The 24514-nt window shown below is 47.7% G+C and overlaps 7 protein-coding genes across 7 annotated transcripts; 4 read left to right on the forward strand and 3 right to left on the reverse strand.

Annotated features, from left to right (window-relative positions):
• Nucleotides 1–595: 595 nt before the first annotated feature.
• gwt1 (putative GPI anchor biosynthesis protein Gwt1) lies at nucleotides 596–2150 on the forward strand (the record flags this gene model as incomplete). Its single annotated transcript, XM_057156152.1, has 2 exons — nucleotides 596–691; nucleotides 756–2150. The coding sequence occupies 2 exons, from the start codon at nucleotides 596–598 to the stop codon at nucleotides 2148–2150; spliced, it is 1491 nt and encodes a 496-aa protein (XP_057004807.1).
• Nucleotides 2151–2415: 265 nt separating this feature from the next.
• Nucleotides 2416–4591, forward strand: N7473_010214 (amidase). Its single transcript, XM_057156153.1, has 3 exons — nucleotides 2416–2600; nucleotides 2670–3241; nucleotides 3312–4591. Exons 1-3 carry the CDS (start codon nucleotides 2473–2475, stop codon nucleotides 4379–4381), a joined length of 1770 nt encoding a protein of 589 aa, XP_057004808.1. The 5' UTR covers nucleotides 2416–2472; the 3' UTR covers nucleotides 4382–4591.
• A 3554-nt stretch (nucleotides 4592–8145) lies between these two features.
• N7473_010215 (uncharacterized protein) lies at nucleotides 8146–9197 on the reverse strand (the record flags this gene model as incomplete). The annotated part of the gene is made up of 5 exons (XM_057156154.1): nucleotides 8146–8250; nucleotides 8312–8423; nucleotides 8487–8513; nucleotides 8581–9066; nucleotides 9124–9197. 5 exons carry the CDS (start codon nucleotides 9195–9197, stop codon nucleotides 8146–8148), a joined length of 804 nt encoding a protein of 267 aa, XP_057004809.1.
• A 1226-nt stretch (nucleotides 9198–10423) lies between these two features.
• On the reverse strand, nucleotides 10424–11176 carry N7473_010216 (uncharacterized protein; the record flags this gene model as incomplete). The annotated part of the gene is made up of 1 exon (XM_057156155.1): nucleotides 10424–11176. One exon carries the CDS (start codon nucleotides 11174–11176, stop codon nucleotides 10424–10426), a length of 753 nt encoding a protein of 250 aa, XP_057004810.1.
• Nucleotides 11177–13298: 2122 nt separating this feature from the next.
• On the reverse strand, nucleotides 13299–14858 carry N7473_010217 (glycoside hydrolase family 43 protein; the record flags this gene model as incomplete). Its single annotated transcript, XM_057156156.1, has 1 exon — nucleotides 13299–14858. One exon carries the CDS (start codon nucleotides 14856–14858, stop codon nucleotides 13299–13301), a length of 1560 nt encoding a protein of 519 aa, XP_057004811.1.
• A 1507-nt stretch (nucleotides 14859–16365) lies between these two features.
• N7473_010218 (alpha-L-arabinofuranosidase B) lies at nucleotides 16366–17889 on the forward strand (the record flags this gene model as incomplete). The annotated part of the gene is made up of 1 exon (XM_057156157.1): nucleotides 16366–17889. One exon carries the CDS (start codon nucleotides 16366–16368, stop codon nucleotides 17887–17889), a length of 1524 nt encoding a protein of 507 aa, XP_057004812.1.
• Nucleotides 17890–22582: 4693 nt separating this feature from the next.
• Nucleotides 22583–23827, forward strand: N7473_010219 (GIY-YIG nuclease family protein; the record flags this gene model as incomplete). The annotated part of the gene is made up of 1 exon (XM_057156158.1): nucleotides 22583–23827. The coding sequence occupies one exon, from the start codon at nucleotides 22583–22585 to the stop codon at nucleotides 23825–23827; it is 1245 nt and encodes a 414-aa protein (XP_057004813.1).
• Between the last annotated feature and the right edge of the window lie 687 nt (nucleotides 23828–24514).

Consider the following 24514-nt stretch of genomic DNA (forward strand, 5'->3'; position numbering starts at 1 on the left):
GTCTCGAGATGTATCTGAAACATAGTTCAGTAGACTTGACGATATTCATGGAAATAATATTGGATTTTGTGGGCAATGAATAAATTTTTGATTTGCGAGGAATCAATACGTCAGGTACTCTATAAAAGAAGAACAAGATCAATGAGCTAGAGTTTAATACATTTCTATCATGGCAGACTCCTGACTCCGTGGAACGATGTGCTATTTACATTCCACACAGCTTCTTGGTCCGATAAGATGGAGATAAGATCGAGGATGAACCCCAAGCCTAAATAATCTTTCTAGCCACTACTTGAATATTTGAACCCTGTCTTAAAACCAATTTTTGAAGTACGTAAGTAATGGAAATGTCATTTTGGCGGGATTTTGGGCAATATTAGTTGTCGTAATTGAACATGACACCTTTCTTTCTATCTTTAAGTAGATCGGACGTCAGGTGATTGCCACCGTGTCCGCGTTGGTTCCGCGGAGCTTGGGGAATACCTCCGCTCTTCAACATCCCGCCCTCGAATTCCTGCAGAGGACTAATTCAAACCCTCGATGGGAATTCGAAAAATTTCACTCATTTTGTTACATCTGATATACCTTCTCTAACATGGATCCGAGCTACAAAGCGCGGAAAGAGGCCTTTGTGTCGAACCTAGCGGGAAGCAACATCGCCGACATCAACGCTGTCTCATTTGTTGCATCGGTGAGGCGACACAACATTGACTCTTTTAATGCGAATGTCTCCTGACTAGAATCTGTATCGCTAGGCATCTGTCCTTCTCTGGTCTGCTCTTCAGTCCCGACTATCCTTCTTCACACCATATAGCCCAGCGGCGTTGTTGACAGATTTCATCCTCAACGTGCTGGCAATTCTATTCGCGACAACCGCCTACTCGTCCGCGCCTGTCCTCCTAAACATTTTCCTTATCACACCTGCTGTCCTCCTTTACCTCACTCAGCCCCCTCAGCGCTCCCAATACAAGGCGAAACCTCCTCGCAAGGCAGCCGCCAACGATGATCGGTCCCAGGACCAGGCAGAGTCCCTGCCCGTTCACCCGTTCCTCACGACCTACCGGGCCGCTATGATGGTTGTTACCTGTGTCGCCATTCTCGCAGTTGATTTCCGAGTGTTTCCGCGACGCTTCGCCAAAGTAGAGAATTGGGGTACATCGTTGATGGATCTGGGCGTGGGCTCATTCGTATTCTCTGCGGGTGTGGTATCCGCGCGTGCAGTTTTGAAGAGCCGCGCCTCTCGGTCAAAAAAGACTCCGTTCGTTGGGCGACTGATAAAATCCGTTCGCCACTCAATTCCTTTGCTTTTGCTAGGTCTCATTCGCCTTTGGAGCGTGAAAGGTCTAGACTATGCAGAGCATGTGACTGAGTATGGTGTTCATTGGAACTTCTTCTTCACCTTGGGCTTTTTGCCTCCGTTTGTTGAGATCTTTGACTCCTTGACGGCATTGATTCCGTCTTACGAGGCCCTGGCCGTGATTATCTCTATTATCTACCAAGTGGCTCTCGAGTCCACCGATCTGAAGAGCTACATTTTGGTCTCTCCCCGCGGCCCCGATCTACTGTCCAAGAACCGCGAAGGTGTCTTCTCGTTCCTGGGTTATCTAGCTATCTTCCTAGCTGGCCGAGGTGTCGGCACTCGCATCATCCCTCGGGGCACATCTGCCTCCAAAAATCCTCAGCAGGCACGGAAGTCTGTACTGGTAAGCTTGACCATCCAGGTGATGTTCTGGTCAACCATCTTCTTCTTCAACTCTTCGTATGCATTTGGGTATGGTGCGAACATCTTAGTCTCGCGCCGACTTGCCAATATGCCTTACGTATTGTGGGTCGCGGCCTTTAACAGTGCACAAATCCTGCTATTCTGCCTGGCCGAGACCCTGTTCTTCCCATCTGTTCACCGAGCTACCGGCAAAGAGGGCGAGGAGGAGCGAAATGCATTTGCGACCAGCCGAATTCTCCACGCATTCAATCGTGGCGGCCTGGCGATTTTCCTGGTTGCCAATCTCCTGACTGGCGCGGTCAACCTGAGTATTCCAACCTTGGATGTGAACACCCCGCAGGCGATGGCCATCTTGGTCGCATATGCGGGTATCTTGACTGGACTTGCTCTGGTCATGGACAAGTTCAATTTCAAACTACGTCTGTAGTTGTGTTTAAGTTTAGAGTATTCAAGCTTATACATTATACCAAAAAGTTTAAGATCACCACATCGTCCCTAATTCTTGTCAACACTAGTCAATCTTGCCTTCCTTTAGGCCACTAACAGGGTCTTGCAATAGCTGAAACTTTTTCTTAGCAAGATTGTAAGACTGTGACTATGTATACGTCATATACATCATACATAGTGGAAAGTCAGCTGACCTCCCATATGCAAGGTCGAGCCTCGGCATGTGACGATCACTCAGGGAACAGCTCTTAACTCCGCTTGGGTTGAATGCTCCACATCAACATTCCAACAGCTCCAGCAAGATGAGTTCAGAAGATCTGTCAAAGTTCAACTACCCAGTGCCTCGAGAAGGCCCCAAGGTGCCATACAAGAATGAGACGCAGGTCATTCCGGTGTTTCGAGGTACTCCGCTAGCGATCGGCGCGACCCTGTAAGATGTGACAGAGCTTACTGCAGCTGATCCTGCACAAAATAGCTAATACATCGGTGTCCAAACTAGAATTCATAATATTGGTTTCATCCAGAGCCACTTCTGGCGTAATGCTGGCTTTGATGTCATTCGCCAAATCTCCCACCTCAGCGAGTACGCCGGCCGTTATGATCCGACCGTGATCCCCGTCGACAATAATGTGCCCAGTGACGTCCCGACGCCTATGGTGCAGAAGAGACAGGGTGACAACTACTATTACACTTCTGCCGACTACCATGCCTTGTATACCTCGGGCGAATTGACCCCACTTGCCGTCGTTGAGTCCTTGCTTCCTCTCGTGCGACGTGACGTTACGCCCCCGGGAAAGCACTCTACTGCTTTCCTGGAATCGCAAGTTGATATCATTCGCGCAGCTGCGCAAGCTTCTACGGAACGGTATAAGAATGGTCAGCCCTTGGGACCGCTCGACGGTGTTCCCGTCGCGATCAAGGATGAAGTGCACATTACTGGCTACAAGCGTACTCTTGGAACGAAGCTCGATTTCAAACATGGCACCGATGCAACATCCTGGTGTGTGCAACAATGGCAAGATGCTGGTGCTATTGTAATTGGAAAGACTACCATGCATGAGCTCGGCTTGGGTATGTAACTGACACGAGCTATTTCCTCCGCTGATATCTGATGGCTAACCGATTGGCTTCGCTCTTCTAGACACCACTAACAATAACCCCAATTTCGGAACCCCACGAAATCCCCACAACAAGGACTACTACTGTGGTGGATCTTCGGGTGGATCTGGTTATGCTGTTGGCGCAGGATTGGTGCCCATTGCACTCGGCGCAGACGGCGGCGGCTCAATCCGTATTCCATCGTCGTTCTGTGGTATCTGGGGTCTGAAAACCACTCATGGTCGCGTGTCAGGCGCACCATCCTTGAGTCTCGCGCCATCGGTCGGCGTCCTCGGGCCTATGGCGAGCAACGTTGATGACCTCGCTCTTGCGTATCGCGTTATGGCAAACCCTGCGCCTGCTTCACAGGATGCGATCTCCGCACAGTTCCCCAAAGCGCTTCCATTGGCCGTTGACCGTAAGAGGAATAAGAAGATCGGTATCGTCCGTGACTGGATCGATCGTGCCGAGGCTCCTGTCCGAGCAGTGTTTGACTCTGCGCTTGAACATTATCGTCAGCTCGGCTATGAAATCATCGACATCACGATTCCATACTTACCCGAAGGCCAGCGTGCTCATGTTTTAACGATCATGGCAGAGATTGCCTCCGGCGTCGATGCGAGCCAGATTCGCCACCTTTCGGCACCAAACAAGGTCCTCGTCTCGATGGGAATGTGGCAGATCACGGCGCAAGATCTTCTCGCTGCTCAACGCCTACGCAACCTAATCATGAAGCATGTCGCGCATCTTTTCAAGACCCATCCCGGGTTGATGATTTTCACACCTACAACTCCAATTCCGGGCTGGCATATCGACGGTGGTGAGGTTGAAATTTCTCGCGGTTTGTCGGACGGCAAGACTTCCGTGCGAAACATGGAGTATGTCTGGCTGTCCAATTTCACGGGTTGTCCCTCGATCAGTTGCCCGGCTGGGTATGCCAAGGATAGTGGCGTGCCTGTTGGTGTTATGGCGATGAGTGACTGGGGTACTGAAGAAGACTTGATTGACTTTGCTCGAGATGGAGAGGGCCATTTGGATCTGCGTGTTCCTTCGCGAGATGACTCGGTCTGGGAAGATGTCATCGGCAACGCTAAGGACGCACAGGCTGCGTGATTGGCATGGTCTGGATAATGTTGTTGACAGTTTGGGCTTCCTATGAACATATGGCTGAGACTTTAGAATGGATATAATTGCTGAGTCTCCTCAATCAATGTTCATAAGTGTGACTTGGAGACACTTCATGCTTTGAATACTGATGTGGCATTTTGATTCTAGACCAAGGATCGTTGCATGCCCTCGTAGGAAATCCGGGGGCCGTTACACTCCGTGTTCCGACGCGCCAGTCATTGGCCATTAAGATTCAAAGCTGAGCTCGCTGCTAGTCAATGGCATGGACGGAAGCTTTCTCCTAAATCCTTGCATATACCGTTTGACCAAATACTCTCCGCAACTAGTGATACGATCATTACCTTTGAACCTCTTGCTGCTCTTCCTACTCTTTGGTACGTTCACACCTTGTTTGTGTCTCTTGAGATGCTTCGTTCGTAGGACTTGAATACCCTTTGGGTATAAATGTGTCGGGAGGTCTGCGCATGGTCTTGGAAATCAGTGATCACTTGAAGGCTTCTTTCAAATCTCTCCCTCGAACAAACAAACCATATCTACCACCCATCACACCATCATGAAGACCAACGTTATCCTTCTCTTTACTACTCTCGCTGCCAGCATCATGGCTACCCCCGTTCAGGACAGTCCGGATGGTATCGATGATAAGCTACCCGAAAGCTGTTACCATGCGAGCCGATGCAGTATGTTCTGGAGCGGCAGATGCGAGGCCTACTGCGGGAATTGGGGATTCTCGCATATGTCTGGTAGTGGCTGTCCTCGTTTCAATAGGAAATGCTGTTGCAGCCGATAATCATTGCATTTAGAAGTGATTTGTGGGCAAAGGCAGGACCTCTTGGGATGGAACAGCTGAGGGAGGGGGAATTTGTCTGCACTATAACGAGTGGTAGGCGTGCGATACAAGCGCTTACTTTATGTTTGACCGGAAATTTCTAGCTTTGAAAGAAAAAAATTCTTCGTATTCTAGTATTTTATCAATTATTCCTTGTGGGTTGTCAAGTCAACCTTTATTGCGGAGTCTCGCGGATCGAGATGTTCAAGTCTGTAACACAGATCAAACTTTTCGTGGTCAAAGATTTGGAGTGCAATTATACTAATATACCAATTTGTATATTAATATCATATTTTCATTTATGTATTGGTATAACATATATCCTAGATCACTTCCATTGTGCATTCCTTCCATAAGACAGGGGCAAGAGGGCAGATACTAGAAGTGCGGGAGTGTGATTTCTAGAATGATCCTGTCCAACGGGACGATTACGTGGCCTTCTTGCTCCTTAATTTCGGTTCAAAAGAATCATACTTCTATGAAGTCTGATCATTCAGCAAGTGGAATTAATTCACTACGAGGAGAAATGAAAGATTCGTCATGGCTCGAAGTTTTCGGCTTTAAATACTACATTGGGTTGGGGTAGATCACCACGCCGAGGTTCCCGCAACAACAGCTCGCTTCGAACAATTATTATGGTTATATTTAAGCTTGCAGCTTGGAGATCATTGAATCAATTCAAATCAACATCGAAAATGAAGCACGGCATATTATATCTCCTTTTTGCTGCTGCAGCACTTGCTCAAAACCCCACCTGGGAGCCATCCTCCGACCAGAAGCAATCTTGGGGTAATCTTCGAAAATGTGACAGTCACCCCCGGAGTCTGGATCAGCCCAGATGGTATGAATGAACCAATCTTCACGTTCTCCAAGCGCTGCTAATTGTGGAGTGTAGATGTCGGTAGTCAGCCCATCGTTTATGCACGAGAGAAACTAGACACCGAACCCGACAGCACCTATATGATCTTCATGCTGGATTTGAACATTCCCGACTCTGATGTTACAACCTCGGAATACTACAGCAGCTTAATCCCTGGGTTAGCTGTGAATACGACAACTCGGCTTCACTGGTGGGGAGGCAACTATACCGTTGGGAAGCATGGTCTTTTCGTCAACTCTAGTGATGCTATCGCTGAATATACTGCTCCCAGACCTCGAGACAGTACCAACCACACCTATACGCTCTATCTCTTTGAACAACCTCGCAATTATGTTTTCCCAAAGGCTGCTTTGGAGGGGACATATTATTCGCAGACCACTGATGCTCGTTTCAACTTTACACTGGCTCCGATTGTTAAGGAAGTGGGCGAGCCGGTGGCTGCTACTTATTTTCTGAGCAATAACCCTTAGAAAATATTTCAGATACTTAAGGGCACTGTATCATCTTTCATTACACCACAACGCTAGGTAACGGTAAATTTGGCGCCGAAAACAGCTACTCGTGAAGCCATTTCAAGCGTCCTTTTTACCAGAAACAGTTATATTTCGCTTGTGTGTCGTTCAAAGCACATACGTCCATAGGGTGTGGAGAACAGGGCTTCCCGTCCGCTCAGCCGTACTTAAGCCCATTATAAAACGCGACCAATTCTCAATTCGCCCTAGATCTAAAATGGCGTCGGATTTGATCTCAGGGTGAGTGTGGATGATATGGGTGAGAAGTTTGGACACTGGGGTGATAGAGGTGAGAACGGGGTGAGAGCGGGTGAGAACAGGGCGAGGAATCTCACCCAGATCTCCCAGATTACCCACTTTCCTACTTTCACTTGACTCCGGACTATAAATACAAGCCCGAGGGCGTATCTATGATCTACTATTCTTATTTTCTTAGCGCTTATCTATCCGAAGAAGATTTTCCCTAAGGACGTCCAAAGAAACTTGGTGAAAGAATTGCACGTGCTGCGTTATATGGCTTTACCTCTGAATACTAGAATTGGCGGCAATATAATGATAACTCTGTATGCCTTAAATAGCGCGCTCCAGTTACTTTGAAGAAATATAAGGATATAGCAAAAGAATAAGTATTATAAGTTATACTATCGATAGGTATAGGTCGCGATACTTATTTTAGTAGTTAGAGACTTTCTCGTAAAGAAAGAAGCGACTAATACTAATTTTTTCTTAAAAAATGAACCTAACCCTACCCCACAGCTTCTGAATTCTCTCATTAAAGACTATTATAATAAGGAAAACTCTGCCTTCATAGAAGTCTGCGTGTCAGAATTTTATAAACTTTATTTAAGATAGAGCGGGAGACTTATCGGTCTCTACCGAAGTATATCAAGGATGATGTTCAGGACGTAAATCTATCGGATTTACGCAGTGTTTTAGTCCTTGCTTCTTGATAAACCGAACTGATGCTTCGAAGCCGACCCCGGGAAGTAGATCTGCCAGCGGACCCCACTCCTAAGGTTCAGAACGAACGGTCCCCTAATGAAAATGAAGAAAATTGATCCAAGATCTCCCTTAAACCTCTCCCGTAAACGATTGTGTGGACTACACTAACTAAGTGACTTAAATCGGCAATTTTATTTTTCTGCATTCCTCCTAAAGTGGGCCACACGGACGGCCCGGCCCATCACATCCATGGATATCCACCATACTCTGGAAACTCTTGGATTATACTTCTGGCCGCTATACGGGGGCTCGGTAGACATTGATTAGCTGGCGTCCAATCTACTATTGAATGCAGATTCTTCAGCCTATAATGGAATTGAGAGATGATGGAAAAGTTCATATGATGTCCCATCTATAGCACCAGGCATGTAGCAGGCATCAATTCAGCCACCCTAGAGATAATTCCAGAGAATGTGCTCGAAAAAGAACGATAAAACAGGGAAGGTACAACTGAACAAAGTATCACCCATTTAGTTCCTACAAAACAAGTTGTTCGAATGCCTTGGAAAGGCGATACAGGCTGACTTCACTGCACAGTACAAGTCTTGTCGCCGCAATCCGGATCAGCAGTATCTCTCGCGTCTCGCGGGCCAGAAAATTTCTTTTCGCAGATAACGGTCCATAGATTTTCCTAATAAGCATTAGCAATCACTCACATGGAACCGAGGAGATCTAGAGACAAAAAGACATACTGTTGCCATCCAGGTGTAGCTATCTGCATTCTTTAACGCATCGCTTGCCTTGAGACTGCGGGTCTCGAGAGGGCCATAGCCATTCTTGACGTCGATGATACTTTGGCCTAGGCTGTCGCAATATTAGTTCATTTGATTGACTTTGTGCTGGCATGGACGCCATCTTATAGCTTACGCAGCTTTTCCAATTGTATCCGCGTGCCTTGGTAATCGTCAGATTTCTATCCTGGAAATATCTTTTTGGTGAGAATGGGGTCGAACAGACTTACATGAATTCATGAAGCAGTGTGGCACCCATCACAGCCATGTTAGCACCAACAGTGTCCTCCAAATCCCCACACTTGACATCCTTGATAAGAGGCTTGTTATAGAGTCGGTCGCAAAAATGAATGATCTGGTTCCCCTTTCCATCTTTGCCAGTATAACCCAGCAGAGAAGCGTCTCCACACTGGCTGTTCACATCAATATTTGTGATATACATGTCTCCCAGTTCATCTGCACCCCTACTAGGGTTACCTCCAAGTGCTTTTTTGAAGACATCTTGGACCTTGCTTTTATCGCCTTTGTCAAAGTAGTGGCTGAAGACGGTATCGTCAAGGCTCTTGATAGCGTAGTCCATGAGCTCAAGGCTGTCTCGGAAGGATTGTCGAATCTTAAGGCTTTTCTTTCGATCATCCGCATTGTTGTTGTCGAAATTCACAAGTCTAGGTAGAGAGCGCTTGGCTAAGTCGTTTCTAGTCTCAAGCCCCAGGGGACTAAGGATAAGATTTTAGAATAACGTCCTTATAAGAAAAATGCAAGGAGCAACAAACTCGGTAGGAACAGCCAACGCCGAAACGAAAAGCGAGGCTGTAATATAACCAGCGAGGATCAAAAGACTGCGCATCTTGGAGGTTGTACTTCCGAAATAAATTGAACGTTGGATAGATTGGAGTTTAGGACTCTTGTGAGACAGAAGATCTTGTTGGTTGATCATGTTGATATGCAGTTGAATCAGTGCAATCCAGTCTTTTATATTTCTGAATAGCCATGACCTCGTGCTTCTGTCCATAACCTCCAGGGCTGGAAACAAGTCTTGCCATCCATGAGAAACATTTCCCGCAATGCCGGTGAGGCATAGCCACGGGCCCCCATGTAGTATTCACCTGATTCATGTCATAATAGTAAGCTAATCAACATCCCAGCTTTTGGATCCTGTGTGTTGGAGGAAGGAGGCCTCATGCGTATGTCCCGCCGCCCCGACGCTGGCCCCATTGCCGTCATGGTGAAAGTACTAGTGGAATGTTCCCCAGAGCCAAAGAAGGCTTTCCTGGAGATCCTCGTCGTTATGACGCTGAAGAGTCGCCCTGAACTGACGGAGTTGAGGGCCAACTAAAATCATTTTTATTGATCACTGATGTGACACAATAAGTGCATGTGCTCACTCTGAAGGGTCATCCTAATGAATATCTCCGCCTCTATACGCCCGCGACGATCATGACCGGGGGCTCAACGAACGACAAATCACTGTCAAACAGCCCTCAGAGGCAACGAGGCTCCCACAAGGCCCCCGATCCGCGCAGCCTGGGATGTTGATGTGCCGCGGGCCGTGACGCATACAGACCATTTTTCTTGCCTCAAGTGGCAGTGACGAGAGTTTCAAAGTCAGTGTATATCAGAAGAAGCGTTACGTTAATGATGTCACTTCAGGGCTGAGCGACGCTCAGCCCTTGTCTGTTCAGAGAATGGCTAGTCCATCACGGCACATTGAGGCCCGCGGCACTAGTGGGTGAAAGAGCCTTAGGGTTGAAAATGGCCCAGGTCGAAAAATGATTAAAATATAGAACCTACAGAATTAGATACTGATCGTCAGTATGCAGTTCTCAGATAGTAAACTATATGCCCTGCGAGCAATGTATGCCTGAAATACCCTGAAAGCGCAGATGATAGTTGAAGGACTATCGGAAATGTTCGTGGTGTAAATGAGATCCAGGGGTTATATAAACGTGACTTCTTGATTACGTTCTAATGTTCAATCTTTATGTGCATAGTCGACTCAACATAGAAATAGGAGATGATCAAGATGGTCGTACAAAATACCTAGTACGAGCAATTATGCGTGATATGGAGGCCTTATTCCTCGACCCTGAAGCTAGCAGAACCCTGCATCACAAGAGGGACCGCCTGTACTTCACTGTCCCCAACCCGCTCGGAACGTCCTTTCGAGCCTACCAAGCTATTCACAAGACCGTCTCCAGTAATTTGTTCTTTCAGGACTTGATCCTTGGATCCATATCGATACCAGTCAATACGGCTCAGTTTTTCACCAAGCTGGACGTGATACGTCGACCCTACTTCGAGGTACGTCACGTGTGAAAAGGCCGCAGCAACTATGGCTTCATCTTCACCAGTTGCTTCGCCTTCCCTGTTGGACGTTGACTGTTCCTCCGGAGTGTACTCATTCTGCGATGGCAATCTGGGACATGGCCTCATCGTATGCGTCACCCGAATCGGCACGCCGGGTTTGAGGGTGACAAAATATCGCTCAAATTGGGGATTGACGAGGATGTTTGACTTGTCGCCAAAGTCGTATTGCCTGTTCATGGCCGGACGCTTCGCCTGCGCGCCCGTATTGCTATCTATGAACTGAAGCCCGTCCTCATAAAGCGCAATACCGCTCGGATCCAGGAGTGTGTCAAAAGCGAGGACAGTGAGGGGCTCGTTGGGTCCATCAGGCGACTCTTCCAGAGTCGCCTCGAAAGTGAGGGTGAACGGAGTGGCAGACCCGTGTTTGTGAAGTGTTTTTGACGAAGCCGTAACAGTGACATTGATGTGAGTTGGCGGAGGTAGTGGCTCTTTGAATAGTCTTTGAAACATGTTCGCCATGATGATTTCTGCGTTGTGGGGGATGGGCGACGGGCGATGGGCAGACGGAAGTTAGATTCGCTGATAGACTAGCTTTGTTTTCAGAGGATTATCGAGATGGAATAACATTTCCAGTGGATTATTTATTATCACTCCAAGTCCCCGTCATCGTTTCGTTGACAAGGGTCGCGTGGCAAAGTGCATGCTGATGCTTTTCTGGGAAAGGGGCCCCAGTGTGATGACGTTGTTAGCGAGTTGGGCCCCCAACTAGATTCGACCCGAATATGCCTGTAGCGCAAACACTTTGTGTCTGATCTTGCTGGTGCCTGGCACATTTCGCCGTCTATGTCCCCCCTTCATACTTCCTCTGCCTGACGTAGGACGGACCCGACTTTGGGGTTGCGGAAGCCTAGCGACTGGCCTATGCCGAGTGGTCATGTGACTGTGGCCTTCCGCCCCCATTCGAAAGTATGTTTTAAAGGCAGCCCTGGAATAGTAGAAAGATGGGTGAGGTGCATGAACGAGAAGGGGCGGGAAGGGGATTCAGAAAGTTAGGAATCCCCCGCTTTCACCCTGCTTCTTACCCCATCTATTGTGCACTCACCTACTCACCCCTAGTCGCGCGACGCTAAAGCAGCGCTCACCTAATTCTCACCCAGGCGGCACCCACCCAACTACTGCCTGCACATATGCCCATTATAGTATGCGGCCAATTCTCAATGCGCCCTGAGCTCTAAAATGGCGTTGGTTTTGATCTTAGGGTGAGTGTGGGTGATATGGGTGAGAAGTTTGGAGACTAGGGTGATAGAGGTGAGAACCGGGTGAGAGTGGGTAAGAACAGGGCGAGTGTTACGCGTGGCCGACTGGTCACTGTGAGTTAGAATGTCCACGGGTTATACTTGCATGATTCCAACTGCGGATTCCAAGAGTATCTCGCAACCGTACCGTTGCTATGCGAAGCCTTACGTCGGGTTCGGGTCCTGTTGAGTATCTTGCAGAACGTGCCAGAAGTGCGCGCTAAGTAAGTCAATCACTAAGTGTTACCACTGAGTGAATCCCCTACTTGCAGGTTGGGTTGTCTTAAAGGTGAACTGTGAAGTGCAAAGTACTAAAGGTAGTAACCAAGTAACAATGTGAGATTGATCGCGAAGAACTAAATACATAATGCTGAATGAGTGTCCCTATATATCCAGTCCCTCTCGATAGTATGTGTGATAGGATAGTAGATAGTATAGTGGTAGATGACCCTTAGTATATTCTACCCGTATACCCGTCTACCTTTCTACCACCTAGGTCACGTGCAGGGTAGTCGTTCCCTGCGTCGCGCTAACCGTCCCGTTAGGTAAGTAGGTATTAGTTGTAACGGTTAGCCGCAGGCCGTTTCTGGCTCCTGTCCTGAGTATCCGCCTTAGGGCTCCTCTAGGCACGCCCAAGTATACCGAAACGCACGTGATGACGCTAGTGCCTGGCGTCCGGGGAATGATTGGTTCTCGGTTGCCCCTCAACTAGCTGCGGCCCCCGCGCCTCTTTGAGGTTCGTAACAGTATATAGAGAGGGGTGAAATAGCGTTGCCATAGAGTAGTGATTGTTGTGGCAGCAAGGGATATGATATTTACTGACTCTTACGTAGGCACAATGCTAAGGTCTAGGTGACACTATATGGAACATTCCAAATTTCTTATGTATAGAGATATGTATACATAAATAGCTTGGTATGTTTATGCAGAGGTCGAGTGTACCTTTTGGTGGTGGGTCCGCGCTAACCCGAAAGTGGTTTAGTATGTCGTGCCGTGAACCTTCTTGTCGTGCCGTTAACAAGATCCTAAAATTATTGCGTAGTCACTGTACATGCCCCGTCACAACGACTATTGTGCCGAGGAAAGAGTGGTCCGAAGATTCGCGTGTTACAACTCCCGAGCTCGGCGTCCAAGTGCCGTAACCTGAACTACGCTTGTATTCATTTACCCAGAAAGGTCCACGTAAAGATTTGTATTGACTAGACTGATGAAAGGAAAAAAAGAACGGAAAGATCGAGTAAATCTAACTAGCCACAGCGGTCATGGCTCAACACTGATCTCGAGTAACGATCTCGAGTAACAATCCTTTGCATCTGCTCGACACTCACTGACCACAGCTGTTTGTCTCAATTGGACCAGCTGACGAAGCCGTCAACCTTGACAGAACCACCCAAAGCCTTTGTAGCAAAGTTGAAGATACCATATCTGTATCCCATGAAGTAGTAATAGGTATTATCGAGAGTGAACGCGCCACCGAGTTGAGAAAAGTTGTTCCCATCCGTGCTGTAATAGAATGTCGCTTGGTTGGAACCGACCGTACGTGAATCGAATCGAACCTGGAGGTAGACTGTGCGCGCAGAAATGGGCGCAGTTCCAACAACAGTTCCTGTGCTGGTTGTTGCATAGCTGTTACCAGCATCCTGGGTGAGCCCTTGAACGGCAGTCACAGTATAGCTATTGCCATTGCGAACAACTCCAATCCATGCGCTGCTGTCCCTGAAAAGAGCAAGACCACACTGATCGCCGTCTGCCATGTTGGTGAAGTCAAGTTGAAGTGTTCCGACCGGGAACGCTTGATTCGGTCGGCGAGTCAAAGTATTTCTCGCGTGGTACAGGTCATTGGTCACAGTGGCTGTTTGGAGGATAAGTCCAGGTTCGGCAAGTGAAAATTTAGTCGTGTCAGGAGCGTGATTCCACTCCCACGCCGGATCAATGCCCCAGAATTGGTCTCCGCCAATCCATGATGTCACACTGCTCTCCGGAAGAGGCAACGGATAAGATTCACCCCAAGCACCGTTCACCGTTTGAAGCACAGGGAAGCCATCTGACCCCCAGGTCACGGGGGCGAGAATAGGTAGTCGTCCAAGAGGATAGGCCCAAGCAAAAGACATAAAGTACCAATTCCCATTAGGAGCCTCGATAAGACTGCCCTGTTGCGCTGTGCCAGTTCCAGGAACTGGAGATGCAGTTGCGTTGCTGAGTATCTTGTGTGTGTATGGGCCCCAGGGGCTGGAGGACTTCCAGATCACGGTAATTCCTTCCCCAGGGCAATCATCAAGAATGTAGTACAATCCATTAATCTTATACATACGATTGCCTTCAATCGCTGTGCACGGAGATGGATAGCTGAATACCACTTGCGTCTTGGCCACACTCAACCCGTCCGCAGCAAGTTGAGCAACAGAGACGTTGTTGCTTCCATAGGCCACATACATAGTATCGTCATCATCAATCAAGAGACCACAATCGTAAAAGCAGGGCTGGAAGCTTGATGACTGGCTCCAAGGTCCAGTGATATCTGGGGCCGTGTAGACATGAGTTGTCCAAAAGTCAATGCAGCCAATCCAATACCACTCTCCGTTGCTCTTGCGATGGCGTAAAGTGGAAGCCCAGGTCCCGCGATTATAGGCGGTTTTACCGTTTTGCATGCTATAATCGGATCCAAAGTCGGAGATGCTCGACACCGAATGACCGATCACCTGCCAATTGACAAGGTCGGTAGACTCGAGGATTGGAGCACCGGGGGAGTAATGAAAGTTGGAGCTTGACCAATAGAAGGTCTTTCCATCAGGGCCGAGGAAGATATCATTGTCAGGGAAATCTTCATAAATGATCGGATTGTTGAAGGTTTGAGCTTGGGCGAGCAGGCCAAGCCCCAGAAGGGCACAAGCCTTGCGGAACAACATGATATTGGAAGCTAGTCGCCCTAGTCGCCAAGTCAGGATTGCAGAAAGGTTCTTGAGAGCCTCCATACACAAGGGGAAGAACTGGTTTTAAAAGTCCGCCGTCTCAGCAATAACTCGCTCCATTTGTACGTAAAGCTACAATTAGCCAAATTCGATCAAGTTTATGCTTTATCCGGGGAATTCAGAATGCAATCCTTCAGAATTCAATCATCCCGCCTAAAGTTGCCCAACGTTCGGCCCCGAACTTTCGCTGAATTGTTCCTGTGGGGTAATGCATGAGAGACCATCTCTTTGACTTTATCTCTTTGACTTTCTTCGGGAAAATTTCGGGCCTATTTATCCAAGCACCGCCGGTCCATGTTCAACACACTAGGCCCCCCCTGCCTGATGATCGTAAGGCTCTCAACGACCTTACTAAGCTTATCCTCTATTTATTCTGCACTTCCTATGGTATATAAAAAGGGTGAGGTTAATGGCACTACATGAACGTTACTCGCACTACAAACTAGGCCCTTTTCGGTTAACGTCCGCCCCACCACCAAAAGGTACATTTAAGACCTACAGAAATATCACTCTTTATGTGTAGTCATATTCCTCTGGTTCTTATGATAAATAGCCATAATAATTATCGAATAATAGGTAAACATATAGTGACGTGCTCGAAGTAAATACTGACCCTAAGAGCGACCGCAAAAAAGGGCTTATTATTCATAGAAATATCTAGACAGAAGCCTTGGTAGACCGTAGTTGTTTTTTTAGGTGTCGGATGTACCTTTTTGGTGGTGAAAAGTTGCCAAGGCGGGTACTAACCCAAAAGGTTTAGTATGTAGTGCGAGTAACGTTCATGTAGTGCCATTAACCTGACCCTATAAAAAACACTCTTAAGTACTCAATTGCTATGCTCGTTCTAGTCCGTACTGTAACGACCACGTTCCGACAATCGTTAATATTTAATGAGGTAAGAAAAGGCGGTAGATTATGCGGTGAAGGCTTCCATATAGACAGAATTGGTTTTGAGCCTTTGATCCCTGGGGGCTGCCGTAGGCTAACTCTCGAGGAGAATAGGAAAATCCCCGGTGGCACAAATCCTGCAGCCACGCTTGTGTCGGATTAAGCCTTGCACAACGCCACAGCGATACAATTGTGCGGGGGACATTCCACTCACGTAAATAACCCCGGAATGGATGTGACATGATCTCACCAATAGAAATGGCAAGACAGGTTTCGGCTGAAACCTAATTGGTTTAAATTTCAATAGCCCGGCAACGACGACTGACGACTATAATTAACCGAACCATTTTTGAGACTTTCAGGGGCAACCCTCGCTCGTATTGTCAAGAGGACAGGATGCACTCCATCTGGAATTATAGGAGGAAAATTCTCACGCTTTGGTAGCGCATGCCACTATTAATCTAACACCGGCCATTCGTGACGAGAAGAAGAGTATAAGTAGATGGAGTTAAGTAGATGGACAAGACATTCACTCTCTCATCAGAACTAAACAAACATGCATTCACGACCCAGTATCGAACGCGCTGCAGTAGTTGCCTTAGGGCTTACTGCCTGGAGCTCCCTTGTCGCCGCCGGACCCTGCGACATCTACTCCTCCGGCAACACGCCCTGCGTCGCCGCACACAGCACCACTCGTGCCCTGTTTGATGCCTACACCGGCTCCCTCTATCAGGTGACGCGTGGCTCCGATGGTGCCAGCGCCAACATCTCACCGCTGTCCGCCGGTGGTGTTGCAAATGCTGCCGCCCAAGATAGGTTCTGTACCGGCACGACCTGCCTGATCTCGATCATCTATGATCAGTCTGGCCATGGAAATCACCTCACCCAAGCCCAGGCCGGTTATTGGAAGGGACCGGATGTCAATGGCGCTGATAACCTGGCCAGCGCGATTGGCGCACCGGTCACGCTGAACGGCCAGAAAGCGTACGGTGTTTTCATGTCTCCCGGCACCGGCTACAGAAACAATGCCGCCAGCGGTACCGCGCTAGGTGACGCTGCCGAGGGCATGTACGCTGTCCTTGACGGCACTCACTACAACGATGGATGTTGCTTTGACTACGGCAACGCCGAGGTCAGCAGTACCGATACCGGAAACGGCCACATGGAAGCCATCTACTTTGGTAACAACACACAGTTCGGGGGCTTTGGCACTGGCAACGGTCCCTGGGTCATGGCCGATCTCGAGAACGGTCTCTTCTCCGGCCAGAGCCCTGGGAACAACCCCGCCAACCCCTCAATCACCGAGCGGTTTGTCACTGCCGCAGTCAAAGGTGAACCGAACCAGTGGGCAATCCGTGGTGGCAATTCTGCGTCCGGCCCTCTGTCGACATTCTACAGCGGCATTCGCCCAACTGTGTGGGGCTATAACCCCATGAGCAAGGAGGGTTCGATTATTCTTGGTATCGGAGGCGACAACAGCAATGGTGCCCAGGGCACTTTCTACGAAGGTGTGATGACCACTGGTTATCCTAGCGATGCCACAGAGAACGCCGTGCAGGCCAACATCGTAGCCGCCGGATACGCTGTCACGTCGCTGACAAGCGGCCCGGCGCTCACTGTCGGTTCTTCTATCTCGATGCAGGTCACTACCCCCGGGTACACCACACGCTTCATCGCGCACACCGGCACCACCGTCAATACCCAGGTCGTTTCGTCGTCCAGCCCAACAGCGCTAAAGCAGCAGGCTAGCTGGATCGTTCATCCCGGCTTTGCCAATAGCGATTGCTTCTCGTTCGAATCCAAAGATACTCCTGGTAACTTCATTCAACACAGCAACTTTGGTCTCATTATTGCCCCGAACAACAGAGTGAAGTCGTTCCTCGAGGATTCCACGTTCTGCCCGCAGAGTGGTCTCAATGGCCAGGGTAACAGCATTCGGTCCTGGAGCTACCCCACCCGCTTCTTCCGCCACTATGACAATGTTCTGTACATTGCTAGCAATGGTGGTGTTCTCACCTTCGATAACCCGAATTCCTTCAACAATGATGTGAGCTTTTTGATTGGCACCAGCTTTGCCTAAGCTTGGGCCGATTCTTCAGGACCATGAGAAATTGGTTCCTGTTCTGTTCCCGATTTCTTCTGGAAATGGTGGCTAGGATGATGCGTATTTTGGGACGGGGTTCGTGAATTTACTCAACCAGGGTTCCGGGACTACCTAGGTAAATCAAGATGTATAATTTACTACTCAAAAACCGTGGAGATCATACCCCCCAGACCGTTAGCAAGAATTGGCCAACACAATGCATTAAACGACATCCCGAGCTTTCTAGTCGATTCTCTCGCAGATATGACTATAAATGCGCCTTAATGGAACACCCAAATACCATTACTGAGGGGTTTAAACTTGTTGAAAAAACGATTGCTCAATATGGTATTACTTCGGCTGATATCTACAACTTTGACGAACGGGGTTTGCGATGGGAGAGTGCAACGACGAAGGTTATTACACAGTCATTTTATACCGGTCGGAGGGGTGTTTTACAAGCTGGCAATCGTGAATGGGTGACTATTATTGAAACTATTTGCGCCTCCGGGCGAGCACTCCCACCATACGTTATCTTCAAAAGCAAAAACTTTATGGTACGATGGTTTGACGACCTTCCAAAACATTGGGCTCTTAACGTTAGTCCAAACGGCTGGACGAGTAATGAAATTGCGTTGATTGGCTCCAAAAACACTTCATTCCGCATGTGAAAAGTCAGATGAAAGGGAAACATTGTCTTTTAGTCCTTGATGGCCACGATAGTCATCTTAGAGCGACATTCGATAAGATTTGCCAGGAAAACAACATTATACCAATATGTACGCCTCCGCATACCTCTCATCTTTTACAGCCTCTTGATGTTGGTTGTTTTGCTGTGTTAAAGTGCTCTTATGAACGCGGGTTGCGAAATACACTCGGTTAGGCATCGATTCTATCGAGAAAGATGACTTCCTTGATATCTTTCCAGCGGCTCGTAACGATTCATTCAAAGAGCCTATCGTTCAAAGTGCCTTCGCAGCTACTGGTTTAGTGCCATCAGACCCCGATCGGGTACTATTAAAGCTTAATGTTCGCCTTCAATCTCCGCCTCTACCGGATCGACCAGTTTCACAAGGTTCAATATCAGGCAGCAATATCTCTACTGGTATATCTCAGACGACTAGGCAGCTAGAAAAACGCAATCTAGGCTCAATTCTGGTCTAAGTTCAGCTACTGATAAGATCTCTTCGCCCACAAAACGTGATCTTCATAGTTTTACAATATGTCGGTTAAGCTAGTTCATGAGCATATCTTAATGCGGGATGAAATCAAGCGTTTACGGGAGCGGAATAGAAAGCAGACAAAAAAGAGGGAGAAATTAAAGAATTATAGGGCTTTGTGAGGGTGGTTCAACCTGTTTCCCCTTACTATTTTCATCTGCGCCAGGCGAAGAAAACACGATAGACAGACCCCTCTTTTACACACCCACATGTTGAATTCAATTGTACTACTTGCAATCGCATTGAATGTCTTTCAAAGCAATGGTAAGAGTATTGGATAAATATTAGAAGCTCTTTACCCACACGCGTTTCTGACTTGAGCTTTTCATCAGCATTGCGAATCACCTACTCTCAAACTGGTGATTTTGTGAATGTTTACAACGGCCTTGCCACCACCTGGACTTACAACTCTTCTGACTCGAGATTACTCCCTCTCTTGATTCAATATGTGGAAGCCTCCCATATGGAAGAAATTGTGAAACATACCGACGAAAACCTCAATATCACGCTAGGTTAATTCACAATCGAAACCACTTTTAGTCTCGCCGAGTCCTATTTTCTTCGGATCGTCTACGGCGATAGAGATTATGAGTCTGGGTACTTTGACCTAACCCCTTTCCGAGCATTCACCATATGCCAACAATACACCGAGTATCACCACTTCTCCCGTTCAGCCGACTACCTTCACGAGTAGCGCAATCCTGCCTACAACAACAGAGTCCACCAGTACAGGAGCCAGCTCTCTGATGCATGTAGCAAATAGCCCTTCGAGCTCGGAAGCTACTACAACTTTAACTGCGACTGAAATCCCGATCACCCCAAACACCAATAGGAATAACGGTGGTGATCTAAGCAGAGATGCGAAAGTAGGAATCGGGATCGGTTGCTCTGTTGCCGGGATTATTGGAGCAGCAGGGCTTTTTATCTTCTATCGAAGGACAAAGAGTAAACCAGTCCCTGAAGAGCCCCCCAATTTACGAAGTGCCGGCCCAATGGAGATGGAACTTGAAGGAAGCAGTCCTGCCCAGAAAATATTTGAAGTGCATGGGAAACATGAAGCGGCAAATTTTGCCTGAACTTCCATCGCATCCCATTTCATCAAGGGAGTTACCGGTGTAACTATATACAAAAGACAAAGGTCAGAGATATCTACATAGTATCAAGAATTCTGTACCTTTCTCTGTTCTCCTGTATCATCTCACCTACAGGTCTAGTAGGGTACTTACCTGCGTGGCACTCTTCATTTTATTGTAGAACTGGAATATACCGCTGAAGCAAACGCTCTGCTCGGTAGTAGCTTCGTTGACTAAAGCTTATATTACATACCACGCAGATGACTTCAATATTTTCTGGTTGTATCATATCTCTTCTATCAACAATTCCTTCTACACAAATCTAGTCCATACCTATCTGTACAGCGCATCTACAACTGCTTTTACACAACAAGATGTCTACGTTAGTATGGTTATGTACATACAAGATATTGGAGACTTGAGGTCTTTAACAATAATTGTTTCTGGTTATTAACAACATCTCACCCTTTCTGCGGCTTCTTCTCACTTCCTTGATCCTTTCCTTCACTCGGGTTTCCTCTCACATTTTCTCGCATTCAGCGCGTAAACCCTACTCTCTATACATTCTCATTTCGAGATCCTTCGCTGAAACAAAGTTATCATTGTCATCATGAGCGCCTCCTAGAAGTTTCTGGCTATTTACGAGTTGCTTTCCACTAGACTTGAATTTTTGTCGTTGGTCACATGGATTTTTACCCGTGGACAATTGAAATACGAATGACAACCGGAATATTCTGTTCAATGATCAGGTCATACAATGATTAGCGGCGCATTGTAAGGTTAGTGATTCCTTAGTACGATATGAGTTGATCAAGTAAAGGTCTCGATGATACAGCTACAAGAGACATTTCCGAACAGTTATCTTACGTCCAGCTCCTGGCTACAAATTCCTCATCCAGACAAAATTCACGCTCTTGGTTTACACTTTGAAGCAACTCGGTTTATATTGGGGCTCTGTGGTATCCTACAGCGGAGAGATTGGAAATTCTCGCTATATTCTAGATATTAGAAGTAGAGCACGTACAGTGATAGACCAGCAGCATCTACGCTACATGAAAAGCCAGTAGGTGGGCCCGTGCTCTTCACGACTGCCTTTGACGATCGCATAGGGAGAAAGCAATAGCAAGCCCCGGCTTGGTTATTGGTCCCAGCTGTGGTAATTTTCCGTCTACGTATAGGATTCCAATAGGAACCGTTGCCCAGACGTAGCAGTGTTCGCAGATTGTCATGAGTTTAACTAGCCACACCTAGAATCCGCGAAGTGATAAGAATGACGAGGCCTGAAGCTAAGCAATAGCTGGACACCATGATAGAGGCTACTGATCGAATTATTGAGTTTAATCAGAAGGTTCAGAGCCCGCGAGACGAAGTTTCTTCGCCGGCCTGCTTAGCTAGATGACATTCTCTCAAGCGAATTCATTCCGTATACACGCTATCACTATGACACAACCGAATCTAAGAAAGGTCCCTCATCGCCAACTCAATCCAAAAACACTCATCAGACGTGCTTCCTTTGTTGTCTACATGGACTCGTCGAAAAATTGATTTCAGACAAACAGCTGAGTAGATGTCGGAGCCTAAGAGGAAAATTCTTTCACGAGATTGCACATGAAGCCACTGCAAGCCTGTGAGGCTGTTGCTGTTCCCTCGCAAATTTAGCATACAGCACCGTGAAGTCTCCGTTGACTTCAGTAGCGGCAACCCCGAGCCCGATCCTGGCGGGGAATCAGTATCCTCTAAACCGGCTACAGGATAATACTCGAGTCGTGCGTAATCTCGTCACCTCTACTCCGTACAGACGTCGGAGAAATGGAACCTTTCCGCGTGGCTTGGCCCCCGAAATACGTGAAACGTACCTTTGCTATAGAGGCTGAGAACCCATGTCTAGGCGCGAGACGACCATGCATGCGTCTTCCCCTATCACCCCCTTTCCCCACAAGCGCTATCATAGTGAGCCTTTGATCCACGAACCACAGATCTCGCAATCTCGCGATTCCCACTTTTCTAAGCCACCTGCCACATGCGGATGGCACTATTTGTAACATGACTTGATATTCCCTGTCCTAAACGTGCAAAGGTGTTCACGCGGACCACCCCGCCCCTCATTATACATTATAACGCGCATGAGGCGGCGTAGTCTGGTGAGGGGGGCTGTGCTCCGAATTCAAAGCGATCGAAAGGTCATGGTCGGGGGCATGGATTTAAACCCCCCACCCCCAAGCTATGCCAGGGAACTGAAAGGTTATCGCAATCCCTTCTACCCGACAAACTGCTGACTTGCTTCAGTACGCCTTGAGAGGATTCGCTATTCAAAGCAAATTTAGCTTGTCCAATTCAGCCTGAGAGAGAGAGAAAGAGAGAGAGAAACACTGTCCTTGCGGAAGGCAGTCCCTGAGAATGAATTCATCCGACCCACTCTTTTGCTCTTTGGCAAAATTGCTTGATTGGGCCCCTGATGACATTCCTTCTATCAAATGCGCCTACTTTGTAAGGAGTGGACGCCGATGTGAGCGCGTGATGAGCCAGAAGAGTTCCAATCGTGCCAGATTAGAGTTTGCGAGCCATCTTGAACTCATCACTGGACCTTCAGGTGGATACACCAAAGGATCGCCCCAGTTCAAGGTAGTGCAGGCTCTCGCCGAAATCTACGTTTGCACAATGCACTACAAGCATGCCTCCAAAGCCGAGGAACAGTGGCTGGAAGATCTCAATGCAAAGGGAAGTTCTAGAAGTTTTAAACCGGAGGGATACCACGGGCTTGATAGCAGTGATAAGCGCACTGAGGAAAGGGAAGGGAACGCAGACGAGCTTGAGAAAGCAGTGCATGGATACGACTTGGCGGAAAGGGAGCCAGACAAAGAAGAAATGGTATCCGACAAGGAAGAGGGGATCACGGTCCTTTCGAGTCAATCATCAGAGTCACCTGGGACTATGCGCCGCGTATTGACCATGCGAGAAGACGAAGTGGCCAAAGGTGTAACGTGGCGTTTGAAGCAACCTCTCGAGGGCAAGGCCGGACAAGCCGGTTGGGTCTACGTTATATGCCCTCCTAACCTTCCTGGAAAATTCAAAGTTGGATATACCTTTGAACATCCCAAAGAACGTCGTTTGCACGAACACAAGGAATGTTACGGCGAGGTTGAAATCATCACGACTAAGTATACCAAGTGTGCTTATCGTGTGGAACGGCTACTACTGGAAGAGTTCTCCAACAAGCACTACAAACTTGAGATTGGCTGTCAGAAATGCAAGCGCTGTCACGAAGAGCTGCTTGGCATTGACAAGAAAACTCTACTGAAAAGTTTGGAGAAATGGGTTAACTTCGTCGAACTTCCCGCATACGACAAGTCGGGTTTATTGCGAGATGAAGCTAAGTCGAGGCTCCCCCGCCCTGCTTTGAAAAAATACCTCGACTGCAAGCGACCACCCCACCGTCGAGTTATTTTAGACCCATCTTCAACGAACAAGGAAGATAGCCAGGAAACTCAGATCACACCTGTGCGATCCCTGGACTTGAATGCTCCCGCATCAATTGCGAAAAGCCCGAGAATTGAGGAGGTGGAGGTGGATCCCGAGGACTTGTGCTCGAGAATTGAGGATCTTCAGCTCACACCCTCAAAGAGCAGACGCAAAGTTAAGTGAAACTTTGCTCCGAGCTTTAAGGACATTGACCTGGATTGTGGGCCTGGATATTGTTTCTGCTTCTCTGAAGCTTTTGTTTTGCTCTCAATTCTTGTCTTGAGCTTGCACAGTACAATTGAGCCTCACAACGTGACGTTAGTTTTTTAATGGCACCCAGTATTCAACGTAAGAAGGTTTCCTTTGAGCAGAATATTTGAACTGAAGACAGAAAGCTATAACCTACTACATAGCATACGTATGCAATTTTTTAAAAAGTCGTCTCGATGTCCCTTCAAGGACGCCGCGTTCCTCGCTAGAACTCTCGACATGCAGTTCGGGGTTGCGCTAATCCGATGCCCTGAGACCGACTACTATCACATTCAATCCACCCAGCTGGGAATAAACCTATCTCGAATTTGATACATCTTGAAGTTTATATTCAAAAATGGGAGACAAAAGTATGGCGCGGACACATTAGGCCAAGGACGAATATATCATTGTTCCCTTCAGAGTAGCGCTCATCACATATATGCTTGAGCGATACATGTGTGAGTGTGGGTAGAATGGATACCGTGGAAAATCTGCTAATTTTGATCTCATCTCCTTATACTAAAAAGTCTCATAAGCTCTAGAAAGCAACGACAATACTTCACTGTAACCTACCAGCTGACAACTTTGCTAGCATATTTTGCTAGCATACTAAGATAC

This window comes from Penicillium subrubescens, assembly GCF_028828155.1.
Source record: "Penicillium subrubescens strain IBT 31985 chromosome Unknown utg000007l_segment0_segment0, whole genome shotgun sequence".
NCBI classification, from domain to species: Eukaryota; Fungi; Ascomycota; class Eurotiomycetes; order Eurotiales; family Aspergillaceae; genus Penicillium; species Penicillium subrubescens.

Bases quoted from the DNA above. Each gene is read 5' to 3' on its own strand.
- N7473_010214 (XM_057156153.1), top strand. From the start codon at position 2,473: ATGAGTTCAGAAGATCTGTCAAAGTTCAACTACCCAGTGCCTCGAGAA. The intron at 2,601-2,669 runs GTAAGATGTGAC...TGTCCAAACTAG, and splicing joins CTAGCGATCGGCGCGACCCT to AATTCATAATATTGGTTTCA. The intron at 3,242-3,311 runs GTATGTAACTGA...TCGCTCTTCTAG, and splicing joins CATGCATGAGCTCGGCTTGG to ACACCACTAACAATAACCCC.